This window comes from Phymastichus coffea, unplaced genomic scaffold, assembly GCF_024137745.1.
Source record: "Phymastichus coffea isolate CEN01 unplaced genomic scaffold, Cenicafe_Pcof_1.1 PCOF00044, whole genome shotgun sequence".
Taxonomy (NCBI): domain Eukaryota; kingdom Metazoa; phylum Arthropoda; class Insecta; order Hymenoptera; family Eulophidae; genus Phymastichus; species Phymastichus coffea.
The window spans coordinates 1740560-1763768 of record NW_026706855.1 but is presented as its reverse complement, the minus strand read 5'-3'; the positions used below and the strand labels follow the sequence as shown (position 1 = coordinate 1763768).

The following is a 23209-nucleotide window of genomic DNA, read 5'->3' as shown; positions in this document are numbered from 1 at the left end:
ATTTATTTTGTTGAGTGCGAGTAGCTCTTGATATTTGAAAATTCATTAATTGCAGTTTATAGATTTATTTTTTACGTCAAACTTTGTTTAAAAGAACAAATCTAATCTGTATAGTCATCTGAACAACGCAACCTTTTTATCGAACGTTGTTAATTTATCGACTCATGTAAAATAATGATTGGCAGTACATTTACTGTTAGCACAAATCAAAGCAGCACGATAGGAACATTACCAGTCGACTGTAGGATTGTTGTATATGAAACCGTTGATAATTCGTATGAGCGTAACGAATCAGTTATTAATACAAATAAAATATTTCCAATGAAATTTCGCAAAAACAGAAAGGGCTTACCTTGACATTGTATTTTTTTATGACCAGTATATAGGAACAATCAATAAAGGGAAAAGTACTAAAAATTCATTTGGTCTCTACCCGAGTGGTGAATGCGTTCGTAACAGAATCAACGCGCAGAGTCAGCAATTGATAAGCGAATGTTTCGTGCAACCAGTTTGAGTAAAAGTCATGAGCGAAATTGATAACAACTGACGAAGCACTTGCATTGTTCATACAATGAAATTTCTCATATGCGAGGATTGTTCTGGCAAACTGACTTTTCCATTGAGCGACAAAAGCAAAGTGATTAAAATGGATTAATTATAATGAATGATTACTGTAAATCGATTCCACTAACATATCGATATAAGAACAATGCAAACGAAAGACATCTTGGCCGGCAAATGGGACATTATGCAACACGACCTACAGTCGTGTAGACAGGGTTGCTTGGAATGCAGGAGGGTAGGCTTGGCCCGTTTTACGAGCGCGTCGACGACGGATGCTTCTGACTTTTTTACGATCTTACAGCCCCTGAGTGCAAAAATTTTTCGACGACTGCGTTACGGCGCGGAGTACAGTTGAAGAATCGAAAAGAGAGCTCTCTCTCTCTCTCTCTCTCTCTCTCTCTCTCTCTCTCTCTCTCTTTGTCGATTATATTCCGAGCTTATACGGCTATAAGGACAAAGAGTCTGAAAGCGCGCGCGAGTAATGCTCTTTTATATAGAGGTATCGAGCGCGAAGGTGTGCGTTATGGGCGAGCCATAAAAAAATCTTCGGGAAATCTTATCTTTATCGCCCGAATTTTTCTTTCGGTCTAAACCTGGCTTTTCCAACTTTAACTGCCAATATTATTATTGTTCACGAGAGCAAGCCTTTCTTCAAAAAAAAAACGTAATTAACAACGTTAACGCGCGATCTATGAGGCAAAGTACTGACTCTACGCCATGGGATACTTGAATTTATCCGAATGAAAAAAGTGTCACGCAGAAGTTGTACATGCAAATATCCTATTTATATTTGAATGATAATGCGTCATTGGTTAGGTTCCCTATTAAGACGTGGATGATTCTTTAGACGGTAAGTGGATACCGAAGCGAAAATCTACGTAAATGTTAAACAAGAAACTAATTTAACTGAATTATACGACAGTTTTGGCAACAAGATGGATCTTTCTTCATGTTCCCCGGGACATTATTATGACAAACGTTTCTATCAAAAATCAGCATACGATCTGTAATGACAGATTAGTCGAAACTATTATGCTGCACGTTAAGCAAAGAGCAGACGACCAGAGTGTGCGTGTGTGTGTGAATGAATAAATGAAAAAGTTAGAGCCGAACGACAATATATAGAACGAGCAGTGAAGCGCGAAGGCAGAGATAAGTAGGTGCACTGCACACGCAGTTGTTGGATCGGCAAATGCTCTACCCCCTCGCGTATAATGCGTTTGCCCGGTTCGACCGCTGCGGGATACTGCGCACGGCTCGATCGACGATGCATCTAACTACCACGACAACACCCCTCGACAACTCCATTAATATCAACTCGCGCACGCGTCTGTTGTTTCTTTCCTTTTGCGTTGGAAGTGTTTGATTGAATTGTCATCGGTTCTCATCAGCGATATGCCTTTGTCTCTCTCTCTCTCTCTTTCTCTCTCTCTCGTAAAATGCGTGGACGCCGTGTTTGGTAATGTTTCATAATTCGACATCAAGCTCGGAGACTTTCTCCAAGCATTCGTCGGTGCACGTATTCGCTCGAACAAATCTACGCGAATCCCGAGCAAGTCGCGCGACAAAAGGCATCCGCAGAGAAGATGACAATCAATTACCATCGTCAGCCGATAGCCTCCACCGCAATCCATCCGTTCGCTTCATTGGTCGACTTGTACGTGCTGGGCCGGAAAGAAGCGAGAATAATTAATGAGCATCAGGCCGGGATTTCCCGAAAATTACACACAACTCATGTCTTATCCAGACTACGGTCACTCGATGAGAGCGGTAGCGAAGGAGGCGCCGCGCTCGACGGAGAATAAGAACGTCGATTAGTCTGCTCGCTCGTCCCCTTTGTCAAAGGTAGCGCGCGCGCGCGCACGCGCGTCGATTGACTTATCGGCTGGTTCAATTTCGTCTAGCAAGATGCATTATTCTTCTGCCTTTTTCCTCTTTCCTCGGCAGCGGAGGGCGCATTATTCAACGACCGCGGTGCTGAAAAATGGCCGAGGACTGCGTAAGCTGCGACACACTGTACACCATCATCTTGGCGATCGTTAAGAACGAATGGCCGATGCAGCCGGTGATTAGATGTGCCGCGTGGAAGGGTGTCAGGGCTAATTGCTTGTGATCGATGAAATTTCGTTGGGCTCCGATGTACTCTGCTCTCTCTCTCTCTACGACGCGCCGTATGTCGCGATTTCGATCTTTGTCAGCTGCGCGTACGATGACGCTTTCCAGGCGGGCATCCGAAACTTATCTTATTTTTTCTCAGTCTTGCTTGTTGACCGGCGAGTCCACTGTCGATCTTTACATTTTTGTTTCCTCTTTTTTTCTCTTTTTCTTTTCCTTTTATCCGACGTAATGGCAGATAGAGCTTCGAGTACGCGGAGGTACGCTTCGTCGCGTCATTTGGAAAGTGGATTGGCGTTAAAGTTGTCCAAGTTCGGAAAATATTACGATCGGCGGTAGCTAGACGAGCTGCATCTGCGTCCGCGACGCAGCTCCAGCAACAATTAAGATCGGGCGATGCTCGCTGACGACGAATACGAATGAAAAACAACGTTGCAATTAGTCCGAGGCGGGAAAGAAAAACAAACGAAGAACAATGATATTGGCGCTGCCACGCTTATCTCGCGCCACTCGCGATCGCGTCGAACGAGACCGCGTCGCAACCAAATCGACTCGCGCGACGCTAGAATAAAAATGAGAAGACGCGCGGCGGGAAATATCTGTTGATTACCACGACTCTGACGCTGACCGGTTTTCATCAGACCTATCTGTGCGCCTGCCAATGACGTACTGATTTTGCGTACATCGCGATCATCGGACGACGCATACGTCGGTGACTACGTTGGAAAGACGCTAAGTACGTGTGCAAACAGCGCAGGCAGGCTTGTTGATCGACTTTTCTTCGACACAGCGGTTCTAACGATCGCTTATGATGCGATGATTCGTGCTTAGCCAAGTGGAAAATGCACACGTCGCACGGGTTTCGCTATTATAATAAAGCGTGCAATTAGACACAACACTGCGCTCGTTCCCCTTGGCTCCATTTCGCCTCTAATATGTAGCATCGTGATGATACCATTCAATTGACCTTGACCTTTTTCTTTGCATCACCTATTGTCATCAAGTTCGTCATAGACAGAACGTTGTCGCAGAAAAAAAAGTAGTTTTCAGACCTCGTTTAATTGCATATTTACAAAACGTGCAATGAATATCGATCTTGGAAAAAAAAGATCATTACGCATACGGTCTTCCGGGTGGTCTCATACTTTTTAATGGTTCCTAATTGTAAGTTTCTGCGCAATAGTTAATACAACAATTCAGTCGTAAAAAGTACGAGCTATGTGGTAACGATGTGTTTTACATTTTTAATGAGACTTTGGTTTTCCTTCGAACGAAAGAGATAACGGAAATTACATAAAATTGCCATTCCGACAATTACTTATGCAATGTGATAATTTTCAATATGAAATGAGATAATATCTGATCTATCACTGACGATCGTAGAATACGTGAAACACGCTATTATTACAAGTCGATTCTCGTTCTAACGTAGAAATAACTAGAACGTAGAAACAAGGCGTTTCTCAGAGGAAAACATTGTTCGTCGATGGCGCTACTGCGCATCAGCGCACAAAACTACACGCAAACGTATGATTACGAGATACTTGGCGCGAGACTTGTCCAACGAAAAAGTGCTTCAATTGCGCCCGATTCGCTACGTTGCCGCGAGGTGATCGAGCGTCCAGCGGTTTTGCGAGACGAAAGCCGGCTGATTACGGAAAGTGCGTGCCTATGACCGGATTGTCAACGAGGAAGCAAGCAAGCAAGCAAGCAAGCAAGCAAGCAAGCAAGCAAGCAAGCAAGCAAGAGACTTTCGTGAGGAGGAAAAAAACAAAAGGAAATGCCGGTCAACGGGTTTCTACCGTGAGACACTTTCCAAGACAACTGGCTGGGAATAGTTATGAGGCGCGGGCACAATGCGACCTATTGAGGAGAAGAGTTAACAAACGCCTGGCTGTACCGGCTCGCTCTCTCTCGCTTTGGCGCGCGTTAACTTGCGAAACTGCCGCTGCGTCGGCGCGCGCAGACACCACCCGCGCTTTTTTCTCCTTCATCTCCCCTTCGCGAGCTGATTAGCGCGCTTCGCGCGTTCTCGTCGGCGCACTCGTTGCGTTTCTTCGATTCTCTTCGGCGTCAACCGCAACGGCGTCCGCAGACAGTGCGGGGTCGATCGCCGAATGAAAGCTGCCCGGGAGGGGCTCGGAGTGGCTCTTTGTCATAGGTGGTGGGCGCGGACAAAGTCAGGACGAGCGCGCGCGTAATAAACACACAATAATCTCGGGCAGCGCCGTTTGCGCGCGAGCAACTGGCCTCCCCTCTTCCGAATTGAAAATCTAGGCAGAAATTCCTCGTGACACGCGCAACTCTCCCTTTTCAAACGCATCCGGACGCGCGCACAATGCGTTACGCGAGCGAGCCCACGGAGCGTGCGGCGAAGGGAGAGATTGCACGATTTACGACGCACTCGCGCATCTACGCACACAGAGGCGCCTGCGGATTCGATTCTAATTGATTTTTCTCTCTCGTTTCGAAAAGGGAAAATTAACCGTGACGCGCGCCAGCCGAGGGCGTCTCGCTTGCTGCGCTTTTCGTTTATAGGCACACTTATCTGTAGTGCTCTATCGCAGATTTGGGAGATACGGTGGCAACGGGCATTGGCATGTCGCTCTCACTTTCAGTGGACGCCTGTTTGCTTCTTTCTTGCTGGTTCATTTGTGGGATGGCGTCAATGTTGAGCTAGTCATCAAGATGCACGCGTTTCGAAAGACTATGAAATGGAGCTAAAACGCAGCCAAAGAAAAATTCGTGCACACGTGCGAAGGCTAACGAAAAGTTGATCGCAGGGAAAGCCGATAAGTACACATGTGAGCGCACTGCGTAAGAGGAGTTCAATAAGTAAAGCTTGACACTAACTATTAAAGTTCCGTGCTTTTGATTTGACAGGAAGTGAATAAATTATTGGAAGTTTATGTTTGCACTGTCGCACGACTAATGGCGCTGCACGCTGTATAACAAGCTTTCGCCAGAGGATTTGAATATATGCATATAAGATCGATCGAGTATTATGGCGACAGGCAGGCTGTGTTTTTTCTGACGCAATGCTGGCTCGCTACCGTGTAAGCCACGGTTGTTCTCGAATCGATCGAGCAGCGCTGAATTTTCCGAGAAAACTCGTCAGCGGCGATGCGGACATTTGTCAAAACTCGCTCCGCCCATCGCGCAACACCTCTCCAGATATTTCTTTTGCCGCATTGTCCACGCGCTCGGGACAGAGAGAGAGAGAGAGAGAGAGAGAGAGAGAGAGAGAGAGAGAGAGAGAGAGAGGCCACCACAATCGCATTAAAGGCGCGGGGGCGCGGGCAACGATTTCCAGCGTGCCAGCCGCGTCCCCTCGAAACGCAGCGCGGCGGCGACACATCAAAGAGCCTCCAATGGCGATACCGATCTGCGCGCCTGGAGCTTCGGCTTCGATTATGCTGATGCCTCTCTCGCGCTCGCGTGTGCACTACTCGTGCTCTTACACGACGGCAGCCGGACAATAATCGGCCAAGCTTCGTTAGCTTCCAGCCCGATCGGGTTGCGCTATTTATTTGAGCCGGAGTCGGATGTGCTTGCGGGTAAGATGCTTTGTCGTCGCTCGTCAAGCCGATTCACGCAAATTATACGTTCGTAGCTTGGCTATCGTTTTACGTCGACGGGCTTTCGGGGTCCCAAGCGACGAGTTAGTGCACTCTCATATACACCGACACTAAACTACAGACTCGATTTTTTTTTTCGCCATCTTGCCGCTGGTAAACGCCAAACAATAACAAGGCCGTGTTTAAATTCGAATTAGCGCGCGTGCACGCAGGTGTCCGGAAAAGGCATAGCAGTCTGCGCGCGACCAAGAGTGGACCTTGGCCGCGAGCCGCGGAAATTGCGCAATCATCGCGTCGCGAACCGTTGACTGGATGGGGAGGCGTCGCTGACGATCATTGCGCGCACACCGCAAACGGGAGCAACGCGGCTCGTCTCTCTCTCTCTCTCTCTCTCTCCTACCCACTTGCAGCCCTTGCTGCTCTTCAGTCGCTTGTTTCGCTCGTTTTTGTTGGTCGCCTATCAAGATTCTTGAATTCTTTTTCTCTCCTTGCTGTCGAGATGTTTTTCGTTAATTTCATTCTTGCGTCAGGACAATAATAAAATAAAAAAAAAAAAAAGAAAGAAAGAAAGAAAAAAAAGAAAAGGCGTCTGCAGTCTGAAAATCTAACATTTAATAAAAAGCCAATCAAGACTGCTGCATACGCAATCACGGCCTTTTCGTGTATATACATTGCGCCAGAGGAGGTCTATTAACCAGCTAAACCAGCTCCAATGAAGCCGCACTTCGCTGTCGCGAATCAATTGACTCGGCTCCGTTGTATGTATATATGTATGTGCATTCAAGCCGCACCGCCACTGTCGACGACTCTATACGTCACGTCATCATAATCGTACGATACTGCATGGAGTTTGGGGGAGAGGGGGGCGTTACAGTCTCGTTGTTGCTTCGACACTGCATTCTCGTAAAAACAGAAAGAAAAGAAGAACTTTCATTGAATTGAAAAAGATTGAAATTACATACTCGAGAAAATAATTCGCTTCGTCACTTTTACGTACACTGAATGAGTTAATTTTAGTATATTTTCACAAAAAATTTTCATTAAAAAGAAAGAATCATCAGATTGACGTTTTACAGGATGAAAAGAATGAAACTTGACTGATTTATCGTAATGCATTTCGATATCGGTAAAAGGTCTACTAGAACTGCTATACGTATGCACATAATTCGTCACTCGTAAGTGTTAGCGCGCGACAATGTCGAACATATGCGAAGATACCTCAATCTGTCTAAAAGCTGCTTCTTAGGAAAAAAAGATTGCACCTTACCACGGCTCGAGAGATTGCAAGATTCGCGAAGAAAACGCTGTAATAAAAGTAACCGGTTACAGAATGTCCAAATTTAATCGACGAACCAATAGATGACCGCGTGAGTCCAAAACTTCGAAGCCCAGTACTCTGAGACGCAACAAATCAGTGCCCGTGAAAAGCACTTGGCTTTGCATTCCATCCGATTTTCACGTCCTTTCCGTTTTCTTTTTTGCTTTGGTTTTACATCGCGCAGACACACTGGCGGAGAATTTTTCTTTTCGGGGAAGGTCTCCACTCGCCAGCGCATCTTACATTTCATTTTTCAATGGGCTCTCGGCTCCTCGTCGTCTCTGACTCCAATGTTTTCCCGGGGAACGACGAGCGGTGGAACAAGAAAAAAAAAGAAACAAAAAAACAGAAAGAATCGCTTTCCTCGTCGATTATCGACTGGATTTGGTAAGGTGAGCCTAACTGGTTGCGTTGCGTGACGATGAGTTGTCGAGCGCTGTTCTCCACCGACAAGTCGTTGTTTGCGCGACGAGAGCGCGTCGCATACCCAAAGTTAGTCCGCGAAGGCGATTCTCGTCGGTCGGCGTTAGATGAAATCCGAAGGAAAACTTTTTGATTTGTTTCAGTAACGGTCAGTCGGTGCAACGCTACAAGGAGCACGAACCTTTTTTCTCCTTCGCGGAAACGCGCTCGAAAAGGATAAGCAATAACGAGTATACTGTCGGTTTGACAGTTCAAGAGAAGGTGGGGGCCAGTTGGTGTGCACGCTACGCACTCATTGCCGGCTATTACTCTCGAGTCAATGAAGAAAAGTCAACAGGGGCCCCCGGGTCACATAGATACGTGCGTGCCGCGAACTTGTCGAATAGGTACACAGGTGGTAAGTCGAAGCAAGCTCTCGTAAAAGGCACGCATCGAAGGAGTTTCCTTCTCCAAACAACATTATGCCGGGAAGCGCTCGCGTGCACTCGAGACCTTTTTCGTGGTCCATTCGGACGCCGAGATCTTTCCTCGGAAAGCAATAGTCACTGGAGTGGCGAGAGAAATTCAAATGTTATACAGGTCAGCCGGAGAACATTGGATTCATAAGAGTGTAACAAGCTTCGTCGACCAAGACGCGGCCTCGACGACGCAATGTGGCCGCGCGGAGAGAAGAATGGCTCGGAGAATAGAAACAGAGAGAAAAGAAGGAACGGAAGGGCGGCCAGGGAGCAGTGGAGCGCAACGGAGGACTAGTTGCCCTCGTGGCTAGTAGTAGCAGCTCGCTGCAAAAGAGAGCAGCGCCACACACAATGCTGCTGCTCCCCCATTCGCGCAATTAATTTCTCGAGGAGTTGTTGGCGCCGCTCGTTACCTTCTTCCCTTTTCGCTCTTTTTTTCCCATTTCCCTTTGTTTTACCATGTAAAATTGAGCTGCAGGATCATTTCTTCTGACTTACACTCGCGCAGTCACGCCGAAACATTCGAGCTAAGACTCGACGCCGGCCAATCGTCGAATCTCGCTGTCGCTCCAGTTTATCCGTGCTAACGGAAAAACAAAAAAAAGTGAATTTTACGTCATCTCCCTCTTCGCTAAAGGAATGACACGGTGATCCTGATCGCGGAGTGTTTCATTCGTCCTGCCAGTTTTGTATATGCATAATACCGAGGCGCAGAGATCACGCCACTTTTCGAGCGGCCACGTCAGCGCCAATCGGCGAATCGCGACCTCAAAGCTGCTGCTGCGAGAGCGGGGAGAGACTTTGTTTTTTTTTCGTTGCTTACCTCTCGCTCTCTCTCTCTCTCTCTCTCTCTCTCTCTCTCTCTCTCTCTCTCTCTCTCTCTCTCTCCTTCCATCTTTCACGCGAGCGACGAGATACTTTCTACGCGCATATCCACGGACTATTTTTTGCATACGCCGCCGACTTACGTAAGGACGTTGCGTGATCTACGCGGGAGGGCCGACGATCGTTGGTCTCATTCACATAGTCGCACTCGAACTTGACATTATCGAATGCAAATGAGAAAGAATCAAACGATTTCTCATTGATACGCGGCTCAACTGACTCGCGAAGAAAAGGCCTTTTGCGACCTTTGGCTAGCGGCCAACAGGTACAGCGAGAGAGCGAGAGAGCAGTGTCTTCCGTGCTTCCCAAGCCAATGCCTCCTATAGAATCTCGCTTGGGTGTCCGTACAGCTCATAATTTATCGTCCGCAAGCCGGGGCCGAGAAGCTTTCGCGTCCGAGCGGCTATACCGCGAGCGAAGGCTCGTTGCTTTTACGAGGCGGCAAATCTCCGCTTGATTTTCACTCCTCTCGGCGAGCGCACCGGCAGCCGTGTTATCGCAAGCACCGCAAGCCGGGCTTCGCTTTGCAAGGATGAGCGACCAATCGACAGCTTCGCCTTGCGCAACCCGTTGTGCCAGCCTTACTTTGGAGGTGGTCTGCCCCCTGCCCCCTCCCGCGCCCCTTGCAGCCCCTCGCAAACTGGACCGAAGCGAGGCGAAAGAAAGGTCGCGCGCGCGGTTTCGCCGAACGTCAGGCCACTCGGCCTGCGGTCACGTGCGCTCGCCGCAAGTACATCGGCCGGCGCCAAGTGCAGCTCGCCGTCGTTTATTTCTGTATTAAGCGCGTCCCTCTATTTATAGCGTGGCCCGTCCGCAGAGAAAACGAGAGGATTCGTCTGCCTCGGCGCGTCACCGTCTTGCCGATCGGCGATGCCCGCGCGCGAGCGGTGCGTTCGTCCCACGGCGGCTCGCCTCAGTCGGCGGACGTGCAGCCGCGCACAGTCACGATCGTACGATCCGCGCCGGCACGGCGCGCGATTCCACGGACACTTGACCCGGCGCGGCGACGATGCGAGCCCCTGGCGTCCGAGCCGTCTGTCGAATCTTGCGCCGGCGCTGAATCGGCGCGAGAGCCGAGCAGCGGCTCTCTCGCCGCTCGGGCGCGAACGGACACGCGCGCCGGGGATCTCGCGAGCGGACGAGCGCGGCGAGTAGGGGAAGGCGCGACTGCATTGCCGGCGTGCCAGCGATCCGCCGCGTCTCCGCGCGACTTTCGTTTCGCCGGCTGGCAGCTCCGTTCTCCGGCGCGTCCTCGCGCCCCGCGAGATCGGCGTGCACGAGGTCTGCCCCGGCGCGAGAGCGCACGTCCGCGAAAGACCGGCTGCAGCGGCGAAAGCGCAACGAGAGCCCCCGATCCTCCTTTATCGGTGCGCGTCGCACAGCCGATCGAAAACACCTGATGTCGGCGCGACCAATCGCAGCATCTCGATCCCTTTCCTCGGCCGGCGCCGTCCGCTAAAATTGGCTCGCCTGGCTGGTACGCGCGTGTGCGCGCGCCAGAGTCGCCGACGGGGGCTCGTCCGCGGCCGCGCGCACTCGCATTGGCTTGGCGCCGAGGTGGGGCGCGAGCCCGAAAAACCGAGACGCCGCGCGGCTCCGACGCCAGACGCCGATCGCGCGCGCGACTATTCGAATCGCCGCTCTCCTCGCTGCCCTTTGCTCGCCCGTTCTCGCGCCGAATCATGGCCGTGGAAGCAGCGCGGATCGCGACGCTGGTACTGGTGCTGATTGCCGCGGGCCTGCAAGTGGTTCAGTGCCGGCCGACCAATTCCAGCGAGACCTACACGATCGTCAAGAGGCTGCCAAGCGGCATCGTCGAGAGGATCGTCAGGTGGCACGACGTTTGCGCCAAGGAGGTCGTCTCCGACGACGAGTAAGTTGCCTTTCGCCACTCGGCAATCGGCTCGCCGCGCTTGCAACGCGGACGTCAGCCTCGCGAAAAACACGTGGCTGGCGCTTCGTGACGTCCGAGCTCGGAGTCAACTGCCGCCGCACCGGCTACGTGACGACGTTCCGATTCGAGGATGCAAGAGAGTACCTCGTCTGCCTGTTTACGCGTCATTTACGGCTCCCCTCGCTGGCATTATCAGCGCCAGACTTCCGCGCGAGAACCGATGCGATTCGGATTTATGTGCTTTCATTGATTTGCCTCGTTTCAAGTTCGAAAGCAGACGATCTCTCGCTCTCTCTCTCTCTCTCTCTCTCTCTCTCTCTCTCTCTCTCTCTCTCTCTCTCTCTCTCTCTCGTAAAGCGTGAAGTTGTGCGATTGGGAAAGAGCGAGCTCGCGATGTAACGTTATACCGCGAGTAGTGCAAACCAATGTATTTCGGCGCTCTCATTTCGGGATTTTCGTCGTCTAGTTGATTGGCATAATCCGACCGTTTCGTCGGACGCCAATTAATTGACGCGCGCCAAGGCGCAACGGCGAAAACGTTTCCCGGGAATTGGCTTTTCATTCTCGATCAATTGCCTCGCAACTGGCGCGCGTGCGAGAAAAGCCGTCACGGGTCAACGACGATGCGACGCGTGCACACGACCGCGCGTCGCCGAAGATCGCCAAGAGGTTTATCGTTGAAGCAGGCCCATGCCAAAAGATCGCTCTGAGAATCGAGCGAAAGTCGAGAGTGCGTCGAGACGTCGCGAATTGAAATGTACATTGTACCGTCGAACCTTGACCTCCGTCGCGAAGATAGGCCCGCAGGCCAGCGGACGCGATGTCTCTGGAGTCAAGATTTATCAGTAGGTCGGTCCATTTGCCGAGTTATCGGCTTTTCATTGATTCGCCGAATTTCAACTGATTGGAGAGACGTCTGCGATGCTACATCCGCGATACGAACTTGTCATTGAATTTGCGCGTGGACAACGATAAAAAGTAGCGTTACGTCTGTGCCGCCTTGCTATCGAACTGTAAGCACTCGAAACGATATTTCCGTGTAAAGCATTGCCGTTGTTCTTTTCGTTATTTTCAATGCATTTGACGACGACGAACAATAGCGGATTCAGTTGTTGTCGAATGAATTTGCTCCGCGAACGTGCTCGTCGGCGACAACCACGAACGAGAGTCGAGTTACAACGACTCGAAAGCGACCGATTGAAGAATGGCGCGAGGCAATTCGAGAAATGGCCTCTCTCGGTAGTTCTCATTATGCATTCCGACGGAGCCATTTGATTTGCAAATCGAAATACCATTCACGACGATCATCCGCGACGCCCGCGAAAGCTTCTCCCGGCACGACATCGGACAACGGGCAATCGCGCCGAAACTCGACCGAGCCGTGCCCGCGTAATACCTCGAAACTTTGGAAAGCCCCGGGCGGGGGGCCGCAACGTAAAAGCAAAGATGCGGCGAGGAAAGCCGCCTGCGCCAACGACACTCCCCGCGTGGCGGCGACCGGCCGTGCATCGCGGGCCACTCTATCTGCAGGGGCAGGCCTCTAAGCCGGCTTTCGGTAGCCGCCACTTTGCGCCACTTTCGGCCGCTTTGCGCCACTTTTCTCGTGCCGCGCGCGGTTTTCAAAACCGACGAGAGCGCGGACGGCGCTCGCGCGGCCACAACTGGCAAGCGAGACGCGCGATGCGCGCTTTTCAGCTCGTCGCGATCCGGCCGCCGCGCGATAACGAACAATGTGCGAGCACCGCGGCTGGCCATTGATAAAGTTCGCCGCGCCGTCGATAGCCGCGCAACTGTTTTGGCGAACAATGCCGTTCTGACTTTTCTTTCGTCGACGTTTCGCAGCGGGGCGGCAACGATGGTGAGGCAGGTCTGGCTGGACGACAGCACCTTCGAGCTGAACATGGTGTTCGCGGGCGACAACTTAACGCAGCGCTGGATCGACGAGACGGAGATCAGCGACTTCATAGTGTGCGAGGAGGAGTTGCAGCGCGTCAACGAGCACCAGTTCGAGCTGACGCTCCAGCTCCACGCCAACGACAGCGCCGACATCGACGAGCAATTCCCCTGGCTCGCTCGGTCCGTCGAGCACCTCAGGCAGCAGACCTCCAAATCGTGAGTCTGGCGTGCGAAAACGGAGCGTCGCGACGAACAAAAGCGCCCCACTGCGCGAGATCGATCGGCGGGGCGGGGGGGGGGGGGGCAGGAGCCATAACGCGCAACGAGCGCGTGCCATAAAAGCTGAGAGAAAAATCGCGGTCGGCGCGCGCGGAAGATCGCGACGCCTCGCCCCACACGTGCGCACGAGTATCGCCTTTCACGGGTCGTAAAAAGGACCGCGGATGAAAAATCGCCCAGGGCACCCCTGAGGCGCGAGTGCGCGCAGCTTTCTAATTCGATTGGCGATGCGCAGAATGGAGCAGTCGTCATCGCGGAGAGCGAGACGCGGCATTCAAGAGCTGATCATAGCGCCGGGCACAAAGTGGTGCGGACCGCATCGATTGGCCTACAGCTACAAGGATTTGGGCGCTCTCGATGGCCTTGACAGGTGCTGCCGGCGCCACGATCATTGTCCACGCGCCATCTCGCCCTTCTCCGAGAGATATGGACTTTTCAACTACATGCCCTTCACCCTAAGTCACTGCGGATGCGACGAGAGGTTTGTTCGTCTCCCTTCTTCTCCTTTGCCCTTTTCTCTTTGTCTTGCTCGGACAGTTTTCATCGTTTTCGTCTTTTCTTTTTCTTCGTGCGCTGTTTCGATAAACCACGGATGCTCACGCTGAGCGATGTCTTACTTGCGCAGTCGCGGGGAACGCCGACCTTTTCATCGAATGCCTCTCGACGACTAGAGCGGTAACTTATCTCTTATTCGGGAGCTTCAAGCGAATGGCATTGTTTCCCTTCTAAAAGCTGTTAGCGAAAATCACGTCGGTGCAGATAAATACTTTTGCCTTCTGATCGTTCGGGTAACGATTACAAATTTAGTTAGAATCGTTACACTGCTTAATAGAGATTAGAATAGTGAAGACTCATTGTCGCGTTAGATTTTCGAAGTGACTGGCAGATTATATATCGCACCTTCCAAATCACGAACGCCTTTTAATCATATGCGTTCGTTATTCTTACAAAATAAATCAATGCGGCTCTCAGTTAGAATCTCATTTCTATCGGCAACTACAAAAAACATTTGTACATCGCCTTGGAAATTGAAGATATAATTGCATAAGCATTTGATACTGATCGGCGAAATGTGATCGCGATGAGATAAACGATTGTCGTGACTTTTGTAGCATCGACGCTGATAATACTTATTTGATGTTTCCTTTTAGATTCAGAACGTGCTTGAAAATGACCAGCACGTCGTCGGCAAACCTCATCGGTAAAATCTTCTTCAACATGGTCCAAACAAAGTGTTTTGTCCTGAAGCCAGCCAAAATCTGCAAAAAACGATCTTGGTGGGGCAAGTGCGAAAAGCATGTCTACAAAAAGCAAGGATATCTGCGGGACAACGTATCGTATTAAGGATGGCTCAAGACCAAAGCGAATTCACAGACAAACGATTCGCTTAGCACGAACTTCAGGGATTCAAATCTAAATGTGCAAATTTGGGTACTTTTTCATGGAGCGCAATTTTCGAGAAGCACATTCTGCCGGCAAAGAAAAAGAAAACGATATTTTTCGAAAAGAAAAAGTCTGGTACTTGAGTTGTTTTGTTACTGTGTAACATCTACGTATTAAAGATTTTTTTAAGGCATACCTATGTGCTTTTATGCCTAGTTGTGATTTCTTTTAGGATAATGTTTGTACATATTTCAGATAGAGATTCGTTTTTTTTTATATAGTTTTGGGTTGGTTTGTTTATTTATTTTTATATGAGCGGAATCGAAAATTGCGATTTATTCTAGTACCTAGTATCACAAGCCGCCAAAAACAATGAAAACTCGTCATTTATCGTTGCAACTACTTAAACGGAAAACGAAACTATATATCGTTCGGTTACCAGTTTACTGAACTTTACTAAGGGTATTACATAATTTTAAGTTAGAACTAAAAGAAAATCTCTACTTACCATGGTTTATATTTAAGTATATTGATGATTTAATTAATTGGCGATATTTTGTATATATAATCTAAATTAGGTTTAAGATAGATTTATAGGGCAGCTGATTTATAGGTGTAATTTTTGCCATTATAATATGCATATCAAAGCCATTGCAATATTTTCAATCTATACTTGAACGAAAAAAATGAAAATTTCGTGAATTCCGGAAATATCAATAATTTAAAAACTATGAGTGAAGATGCTTACGTGCGACTAGAATGTAAAAGTACTTTATTTATTGATAAAGGTAGCAATTATACTTTTTACAATATTAGTGAACACTATATCCGTGGCATATTGTTTTTAATTATTCATTTTGACAACTCATCATTTTAGTGATCGTTTCTTACAGTAAATTACAAATTTTGTGAGATTATTTTTAATAAAAGTTAATATAACATGTGAAATTTCATTTAATTTAAGCTAAAGACTAATCATATTGAGAAAAAATTACATTAAAATCATTAACAGTTTTTATTTATGCATGTTAAATCAATGGTATTATAATTATGACTGAAAGCATGAATTATAACTTCAAAAATTGTAGATATTCATGATTCCTTACATACTTTGAAAAGTCGGTAATGCTTTTCGTAATCAAGTAAAACGTGTTATACTTATATTTAATGAATGCGCCGAATACTAATTTAATTAAATTTCTGTCGGTAAAAATGAAATAATATTCGTATAACTGGAGAACTCTTCCAAAATTCATCTTTTTTATGCAATTCACAATTATTCAAGCTATATAAAGACAAAATTAAAATTAAAAAATATTCAGATTCCTAACTATAAAATTAGGAAAACTTAGACAATATTGAGGATTTTATAGAAAGTTTAATCGGTCGTGGAGTACAATAATATTAACATTCCAACTAATAACTACAAGAACGTCCTTAAAAATAACAATCGGATATAGTAATGGAAGATGTTGATGTATTTTAGCAGGAAAAATATTATTCGTGTTGGATAAAAAATTTGAGAGCGCATTTCATAATCTTTAAATTTTAATAGATTGAAAATACTATAAGCTCATAGTTTAAAAGATACGCAAGAGTTTTTGTCAAAGTAGACAAACGCGTAAGTGGTTGCAAGATTAATCTGCATGTCAGAGAAGAATATAGATATAATTTACAATGTCGGTAAATAGGTTGTGCGATTTCTGGCTTGCTCATCACGTTACATATATGTATATGTAAAATATAATAAAATAGCCAATGTCATAGACAATATCTTATGCCATGCCACACTTTCTAGATTATAGCTAAGATATGTAATGATTATTGTAGCGTCGAAAGACTTTAATAAAATGTTTAATCAATAAAATTATTACTTTTTCGAATTTCATTACGTAAAAATGCGTACGTCAAACTCATGAATACATAATTATTGAATGATTTTTGCATTTAGAAAATTGCGAATAATTTTGTATGATTTATTTGAATAAATAATATACTTTAAAAGTTCTTTATTGCAACTATTTTCATGTGCTTGAATTGAAATAAAATTTGTCGATTGCACTTATTTTCTTCCCTAATTTTGTTTTCAATTCTACGTCAGCTATGAAATTTAAATTGACGTTTTGGATTTCGTATGGCTTTTCTAAATTTTGACTGATAAATTTCCAAGACTTTTTAATTAACTTTTACCAAATATACCAATTTACCTAAATGACCCTTGAAGAATATTCGATAAAATGCAATTCATACGTAATCTTAAAATTTAATTATACATGGAAGGAAGTGATTGTGCGAAATAAAAGATTAGATTTTTAAAGATTATGTACTTATCTGCTATAAAAGAAGCTGGATAAAACTAGCGCCATGGTGGGAGTCGACGCTCAGTCATTCGATGATAGTCAGTGCGCGCGCAAATAAGCTCTAGGTCGGGTGCACATTTACAGGTAATTTTGTCCTCATATCTACTGGCACTTCTAAAGTTTCCATCCAGCTTGAGCGATCAAATTTACAGCCGTTAAGAAATTGTCGAGTTGTATTAAAATTTGTTTTCGATAGTTTCAATTGTAAAGTAAAAGAATAAAAATAACGTTAGACAAATTGAGTTCAATCAGTTCGATAATCTGTGTTTTGAGTAGAGCGTATTTGCTCTAAAACACCAAATGGATTTAATTCCACTCGAAAAAAATGTTGCAAATGCCAGTGATATTTCATCATACTCAAATATAAATGGTTAAAGTGTGTTGTGTTCACTAGCATTACGAAGCTGCATCGTAAAATCCGAACATGATCACGAGGCTCAGACTCTGCTGTAAGTTTAACTATTTCCTCTATCTAGAACAAATTAGTATTAGAAATTAAGGTTGTTCAATTGCCGTATCACTATCATTGGAAAATAGCGTACCATTGACACAATTTAGTTTTCATCGTAAATAATACGTCTGGTACATAACTACTATTTGAATAAATAAAGTTGGACGCGATGACGTATTCGACAATTGTGTTTTATTTTTTATAGAAATAAATCCACTGTAGTCTAAGAAAGATTGCTTGTCGTTAAAATTTTGTCCTTGAATTTATTTTCGGTTTCTTTTCTTTTTCGTCATGACAAATCAGTCAATCGGCCGTTAGAAGCAAAACAGTTTTTTTTTTAATTTGTTAGACGATTCATTGCGATGGAATATGAAAAATAACGAAAGCAACGTGTTTCCAGGTGCTCCAATCGCGCAGCGATGGGTGTTCGCTCTGATGGGCTTTTTAGCCCTTGTCATGGCCTACGGCATGCGAGTAAGTCTATCCATTACAATCACCGAGATGGTCGTACCAATATATAGAAATGAATCCGAAGATGGCACGTGTCCAAGACTCGACGAACCCGCCGCAAGTGCTAATTTGAGTATCAGTGTTGCCGATCGCTACAACTGGAGCGAATACACGCAAGTAAGGAAAAAAACAATAAAAGCCTTATCAATTTGCTCGCGCGAGGTGGCAGTAAAAGCTCGATGACATTAATACGAGAGAAAGAGAGATTGGAATCGAGCAAAGATAAGTTGACGTGCCTCGGAAATTCTCTAAATCGCATGGTAATTCGAAACAATTGTGCGTTACTCGATCCAAAAATAATTTTGTTCGATAAGATTCATACATAATTAAATACGATAGCCATCGTTCGATGTTATCGCGAGCGCGTCGCATTGCGACAGCAATAACCGAGCGAAGAAAGGTGTTGGCACGCCTGGCCAACGTAGGAAAGAAGGAGAGGCAGAGTGAAGAGCGAAACGGTGGTTTGCAGGGTATCATCCTGTCGTCGTTCTACTGGGGCTACGTGGTGACGCAGATGCCGGGGGCTGCCCTGGCCGAGAAGTTCGGAGGCAAGCAGACGCTCGGGCTCGGGATCTTCTCGACGGCACTGCTGACGGTGATGATACCGAAGACCGTCGAGTGGGGGGACTCGAGCGGGCTGATAGTCCTGCGCGTGCTGATGGGCCTGTGCGAGGGCATCACGCTGCCGGCGCTGAACGCGATGCTCGCGCAGTGGGCGCCGCCGGAGGAGCGCTCGAAGACCGGCTCGTTCGTGTTCGTCGGCGCGCCGCTCGGCACCGTGTTCGCCACCGCGCTCAGCGGCCTCATCCTCAAGCACACCGGCTGGCCGGCGGTCTTCTACTTCTTCGGCGGCGTCGGCATGCTCTGGTACGCCGTGTGGCTGCTCGTCTGCTACAACACGCCGCGCGAGCACCCGTTCATCAGCGAGAAGGAGGCCAAGTACCTCGAGGAGCAGCTGAGCGAGCACGCCCACGAGAATCCGCCGCCGGTGCCCTGGAGGCACCTGCTCACCTCGATGCCGCTCTGGGCCTTGATATCCGTGCAGGTCGGCCACGACTGGGGCTTCTACACGATCGCCACCGACCTGCCCAAGTACATGAGCAGCGTGCTGCACTTCAGAGTCGATCAGAACGGCTACCTCTCGTCCCTGCCCTACATCGGCATGTGGCTCTGCTGCCTGTTCATGTCTTGGCTGGCCGACTGGCTGATCGCCAAGGAGCGCATGTCCATCACGGTCGTGAGGAAGGTGGGAACGACCATCGCCTCGATTGGCCCTGGCCTCTTCATCGTCGCTGCCTCTTACGCCAAGTGCGATCGAGTCTTGGTCGTCGGCATGTTCACGCTCGGCGTCACCCTGCTGGGAAGTGGTATTCCGAGTCTCAAAGTCAACGCGCTGGATCTCAGTCCCAACTACGCCGGCACTGTCATGGCTATAAGCAACAGCGCGGCCGCCTGTACCGGCATATTGACGCCTTACATCGTCGGAGTACTGACGCCCAACCAAACGATCGACCAATGGCGCGTCGTATTTTGGATAATATTCATCGTGCTCGCGGTCACCAATGTGTTTTACTTGATTTTCGCGAGTGGCAAAATTGCCGCGTGGAACGATCCCGTCTTGATGCAAAGAAACAGAGAGGAGAAGAGGAAAGCGCTACGAGTCACGCGAATTACGTGATCGCGATCGATTCGATACCATTCGCTTCCTTCGTTTCGTCCCGATTACTCATCATTAGCTATTCATGAATTTGCGTTTTCTTAGCGCGTCGTACACTTTCACGCGCCAACGACTCTCTCCTCTCTGGCGCGCGCTCAAAATCGCATTCTTTAGTATTCATTTTTATTTCAGTTATACACCGTTGGATGTTTTACAGTCATGCGTTAACTGTCGAATGTTTTTTTCTTGTACTTTACGTAAGTTCGTTTCTTTCTTTTAGTTGGAAAATAACTTGAAGCAAACAAAGCAGTTGTCATTGGCCAATTGACCAATATTGTACTAATATGTTGAATTGACAATTTACTGGCAAATATTGACGACGCAGTTATTTGTCTCAAAGCAAGTATTTTTTGAGTCTTAGATATCTATGTACATCATATTTATTTTCACTGCCTTCGCAAAAACGAACAATTATCGATTGCTTTGGTTTCAACATATATTTTGTACCTTCACACATCGTTCGCAAATGCTGATCTTCTTCAATTTTTATATTTTTATAAAATATTATTGTCTACTCGATTTCATTAGTACTATTAGTTTCATTCTCTGCGCTCTAATTATATATTTATAAAGTTTACAGTATTTTCTGAAAATTTTCATCAATGATTTTATGATTTTATGAATGTTCGTACAAATATTACATACACGATAGTCCAATTGAATGTGTCCAATTCGTGTACATGCGCGTGTATACTTATATTTTAAGATTATACCTGAACATAACAAAAATTATTCATTAATGCACCTGTATGTATGCAGCCTTTCGTACTGGCATGGTAGATATGTAGTTTTAGATTTTATTAAATGTTACTTCTGAAAATATACCGACTTTAATTTTTCATTTTTACTACAAAAGTCCGTCCAATAATGAAGGTACACTCATAGATATTTTTATACACTTATCGGTATAACAAAAGTAAATTTAAACTTGCATTACTCGGTATTGATAAAAATTGCATTGATTATGTGACTTGTTGATTTGTAAAATTTAATCTTATCATACATCAAATCAAATACAATCTGCTAGATAGGTCTCGGTATATACGATAGGAAACTTTAATTGACGCTCTAGTCGTGAGTTCTTGAGTGTTATAAAAAGTTTATTCGGGGCTATAATAACACGTATTTATTAAGAATTACTGTGTAATGTAAATTTGCACAAGGTGAATAAAAATATGCCATTATTTCAAAAATGTAAGTTGAAAGATTGTCGTAATTAAACGTAAGATTTTTATCAAGGTATTCTTATTTTTATTTATAGTATTTTGCATACCACAAAGATGGGTTGTCGCCATCATGGCATTTTTCGCATTTTTCAATGCTTACACTTTGCGAATATGCCTTTCGATGGCTATCACAAAGATGGCTAAACCACTGAATTATACGGAAACATCGCTTGCTGAGGCCTGTCCGCCTTACGACGATGACCCTCTTACCAATTTCACATATAATACAACTACTAAAGTCATATACGAGGGATCTTTTGAATGGAGTGAATATACGCAGGTATGTCGTATAGCTAGCTATGTATCCAATAACAAGTGATTATTAATTGACAAATCTTATAACTTCAGGGAATCATTCTTTCATCTTTTTACTGGGGATACATATTGACACATTTGCCAGGTGGTTTGTTAGCTGAAAAGTTTGGTCCAAAGTATACGATAGGTTGCGGAGTGCTTTTCACAGCTATTTTCACAATTTTGACTCCAGTTACTACTGTCTGGGGCGATGCAAATGCTCTGATATTTTTGCGATTTCTTATGGGCCTTTGCGAGGGTGTCATACAACCAGGAGTCAGCTGTCTGCTTTCAAAGTGGATACCTTCGAATGAAAGAACTTTAGCAACCTCTTTTGTTTTTTCGGGAATTAGATTCGGGATACTAATCTCAAGTGTCATGTCTGGATTGATAATGAGTAATTCTGGCAAGAGCTGGCCAAATATATTTTACTTGTTCGGTGGCGTTGGTATTTTGTGGTTCGTCTTCTGGGTATTTCTCTGCTACAACAGTCCGCGAGAACATCCTCTCATTAAAGATGAGGAAGAAAGATATCTGAATGAATGTATGTCAGAGCATATTCACGAAAAAGCACCACCTTTTCCATGGAAAAGTGCACTGAAGTCTAAGGCATTTCTAGCTATAGTGATCGCGCAATCAGGATCTGATTTTAATAGCTATACAATAATGTCAGATTTGCCCAAATACATGCAAAACGTATTGAAGCTACCAATACATCTGAATGGATATGCTTCGTCTGTACACAATGTGAGTGCCTGGATATTTTGCATGATTATGTCTTGGGTTTCCGATTGGTCTATTGAAAAAGGCTACGCATCGAGAACCAACATGCGAAAGTTGAATACATTCGTAGCAAGTATAGGTCCAGCTATTTTTTTGGTGATGGCAATGTATGTTGGTTGCAATGTTGCTTGGGCAATAGCTCTCATTGCAATTGGATTGACTTTCGCCGGGAGTTCGCATCCTGGTTCTAAAGTCAACGTTCTTGATTTGAGCCCTAATTACTCGGGAACTTTGCTGGGCATATCAAATGGAATCGGAGCATTCATGGGTATTCTTGCACCGTATGCAGTGGGCGTTTTGGCGCCAAACCAAACACTCGACGAGTGGCGATTAATATTTTGGATTTCAGCCGTCATATACTTTTTTACAACAGTGAATTATTTGATTTTTGCGAGTGGTGATGTACAAGACTGGAATGATCCGAAGAGATTGCAAGAGAAACGGAGCAGTGCTGATGTCTTGGAAGATGTCGAACGGCTAACTGTCAATAAAACAAAAGTATCAACGTTAAAAAAAACGTATATGTAAAGCGCCGCGTTATCAAGTCTCCAATTCCATGTATCGTTTTATATTTAAAGGATAATTAGTTTATAAGAATTTCACTTAGGGACGTCATTGATTGTAAAAAAAATGTTAACGACCAGTAGTTATGGATCATTAAGGGAAGTTTGAGTATGAATAGTAATACTAGTTGTAGCATCGTTTTACATCAATAATAAATTAAATGCTTGACAAATCTTACCTTTTAATCAAAGAAAATGTGATACTTTTTAAAATAGCATTATAAGTATTCGTTAGCAATGAGGTGATAATAGAGCAAAGAATGTAGTGACATTTATAATCATTGTACCTAATACAAATTCAAATTTATGTATCCTCAGACGTATTTTTCTTTATTTTTAAAACCATTCAATTAAATTTCATAATTTTTCTATTATTCATTATGATAGAAGTAAAAATTAAGTAAACTATAAGAACAAATATGAATAAGAAAATATCTGAGAACCCTGCGAAAACGAAATAAAAAGAGAATGAGAATTCTGGTTGTCTTTGAATTTTTTCATAGAAATATACA

The 23209-nt window shown here is 45.8% G+C and overlaps 3 protein-coding genes across 4 annotated transcripts; all 3 read left to right on the top strand.

Moving 5' to 3' along the window:
- Nucleotides 1-10484: 10484 nt before the first annotated feature.
- LOC131664436 (uncharacterized) lies at nucleotides 10485-16664 on the top strand. Its single transcript, XM_058935514.1, has 4 exons — nucleotides 10485-11214; nucleotides 13078-13347; nucleotides 13646-13891; nucleotides 14562-16664. Exons 1-4 carry the CDS (start codon nucleotides 11024-11026, stop codon nucleotides 14752-14754), a joined length of 900 nt encoding a protein of 299 aa, XP_058791497.1. The 5' UTR covers nucleotides 10485-11023; the 3' UTR covers nucleotides 14755-16664.
- Nucleotides 16665-17161: 497 nt separating this feature from the next.
- On the top strand, nucleotides 17162-20629 carry LOC131664400 (putative inorganic phosphate cotransporter). 2 transcript variants are annotated; one of them, XM_058935446.1, is made up of 5 exons: nucleotides 17162-17237; nucleotides 17548-17602; nucleotides 18005-18078; nucleotides 18140-18231; nucleotides 18584-20629. In XM_058935446.1, the coding sequence occupies exons 3-5, from the start codon at nucleotides 18024-18026 to the stop codon at nucleotides 19790-19792; spliced, it is 1356 nt and encodes a 451-aa protein (XP_058791429.1). In that variant the 5' UTR covers nucleotides 17162-17237; nucleotides 17548-17602; nucleotides 18005-18023; the 3' UTR covers nucleotides 19793-20629. The 2 variants fall into 2 exon arrangements, with proteins under 2 accessions (XP_058791429.1, XP_058791428.1); XM_058935445.1 differs by having other exon boundaries at nucleotides 18005-18231.
- A 180-nt stretch (nucleotides 20630-20809) lies between these two features.
- On the top strand, nucleotides 20810-23031 carry LOC131664399 (putative inorganic phosphate cotransporter). The gene is made up of 3 exons (XM_058935444.1): nucleotides 20810-21025; nucleotides 21093-21337; nucleotides 21406-23031. Exons 1-3 carry the CDS (start codon nucleotides 21007-21009, stop codon nucleotides 22660-22662), a joined length of 1521 nt encoding a protein of 506 aa, XP_058791427.1. The 5' UTR covers nucleotides 20810-21006; the 3' UTR covers nucleotides 22663-23031.
- Nucleotides 23032-23209: the final 178 nt, after the last annotated feature.

Excerpts from the sequence above, each read along its gene's own strand:
- LOC131664436 (XM_058935514.1), top strand. The coding sequence starts at position 11,024 with ATGGCCGTGGAAGCAGCGCGGATCGCGACGCTGGTACTGGTGCTGATT. Across the intron at positions 11,215-13,077 it reads GAGGTCGTCTCCGACGACGA|CGGGGCGGCAACGATGGTGA; the intron begins GTAAGTTGCCTT and ends GACGTTTCGCAG. Across the intron at positions 13,892-14,561 it reads CACTGCGGATGCGACGAGAG|ATTCAGAACGTGCTTGAAAA; the intron begins GTTTGTTCGTCT and ends GTTTCCTTTTAG.
- LOC131664400 (XM_058935445.1), top strand. The coding sequence starts at position 17,578 with ATGATCACGAGGCTCAGACTCTGCT. Across the intron at positions 17,603-18,004 it reads CACGAGGCTCAGACTCTGCT|GTGCTCCAATCGCGCAGCGA; the intron begins GTAAGTTTAACT and ends ACGTGTTTCCAG. Across the intron at positions 18,232-18,583 it reads ACTGGAGCGAATACACGCAA|GGTATCATCCTGTCGTCGTT; the intron begins GTAAGGAAAAAA and ends GGTGGTTTGCAG.
- LOC131664399 (XM_058935444.1), top strand. Across the intron at positions 21,338-21,405 it reads AATGGAGTGAATATACGCAG|GGAATCATTCTTTCATCTTT; the intron begins GTATGTCGTATA and ends TTATAACTTCAG.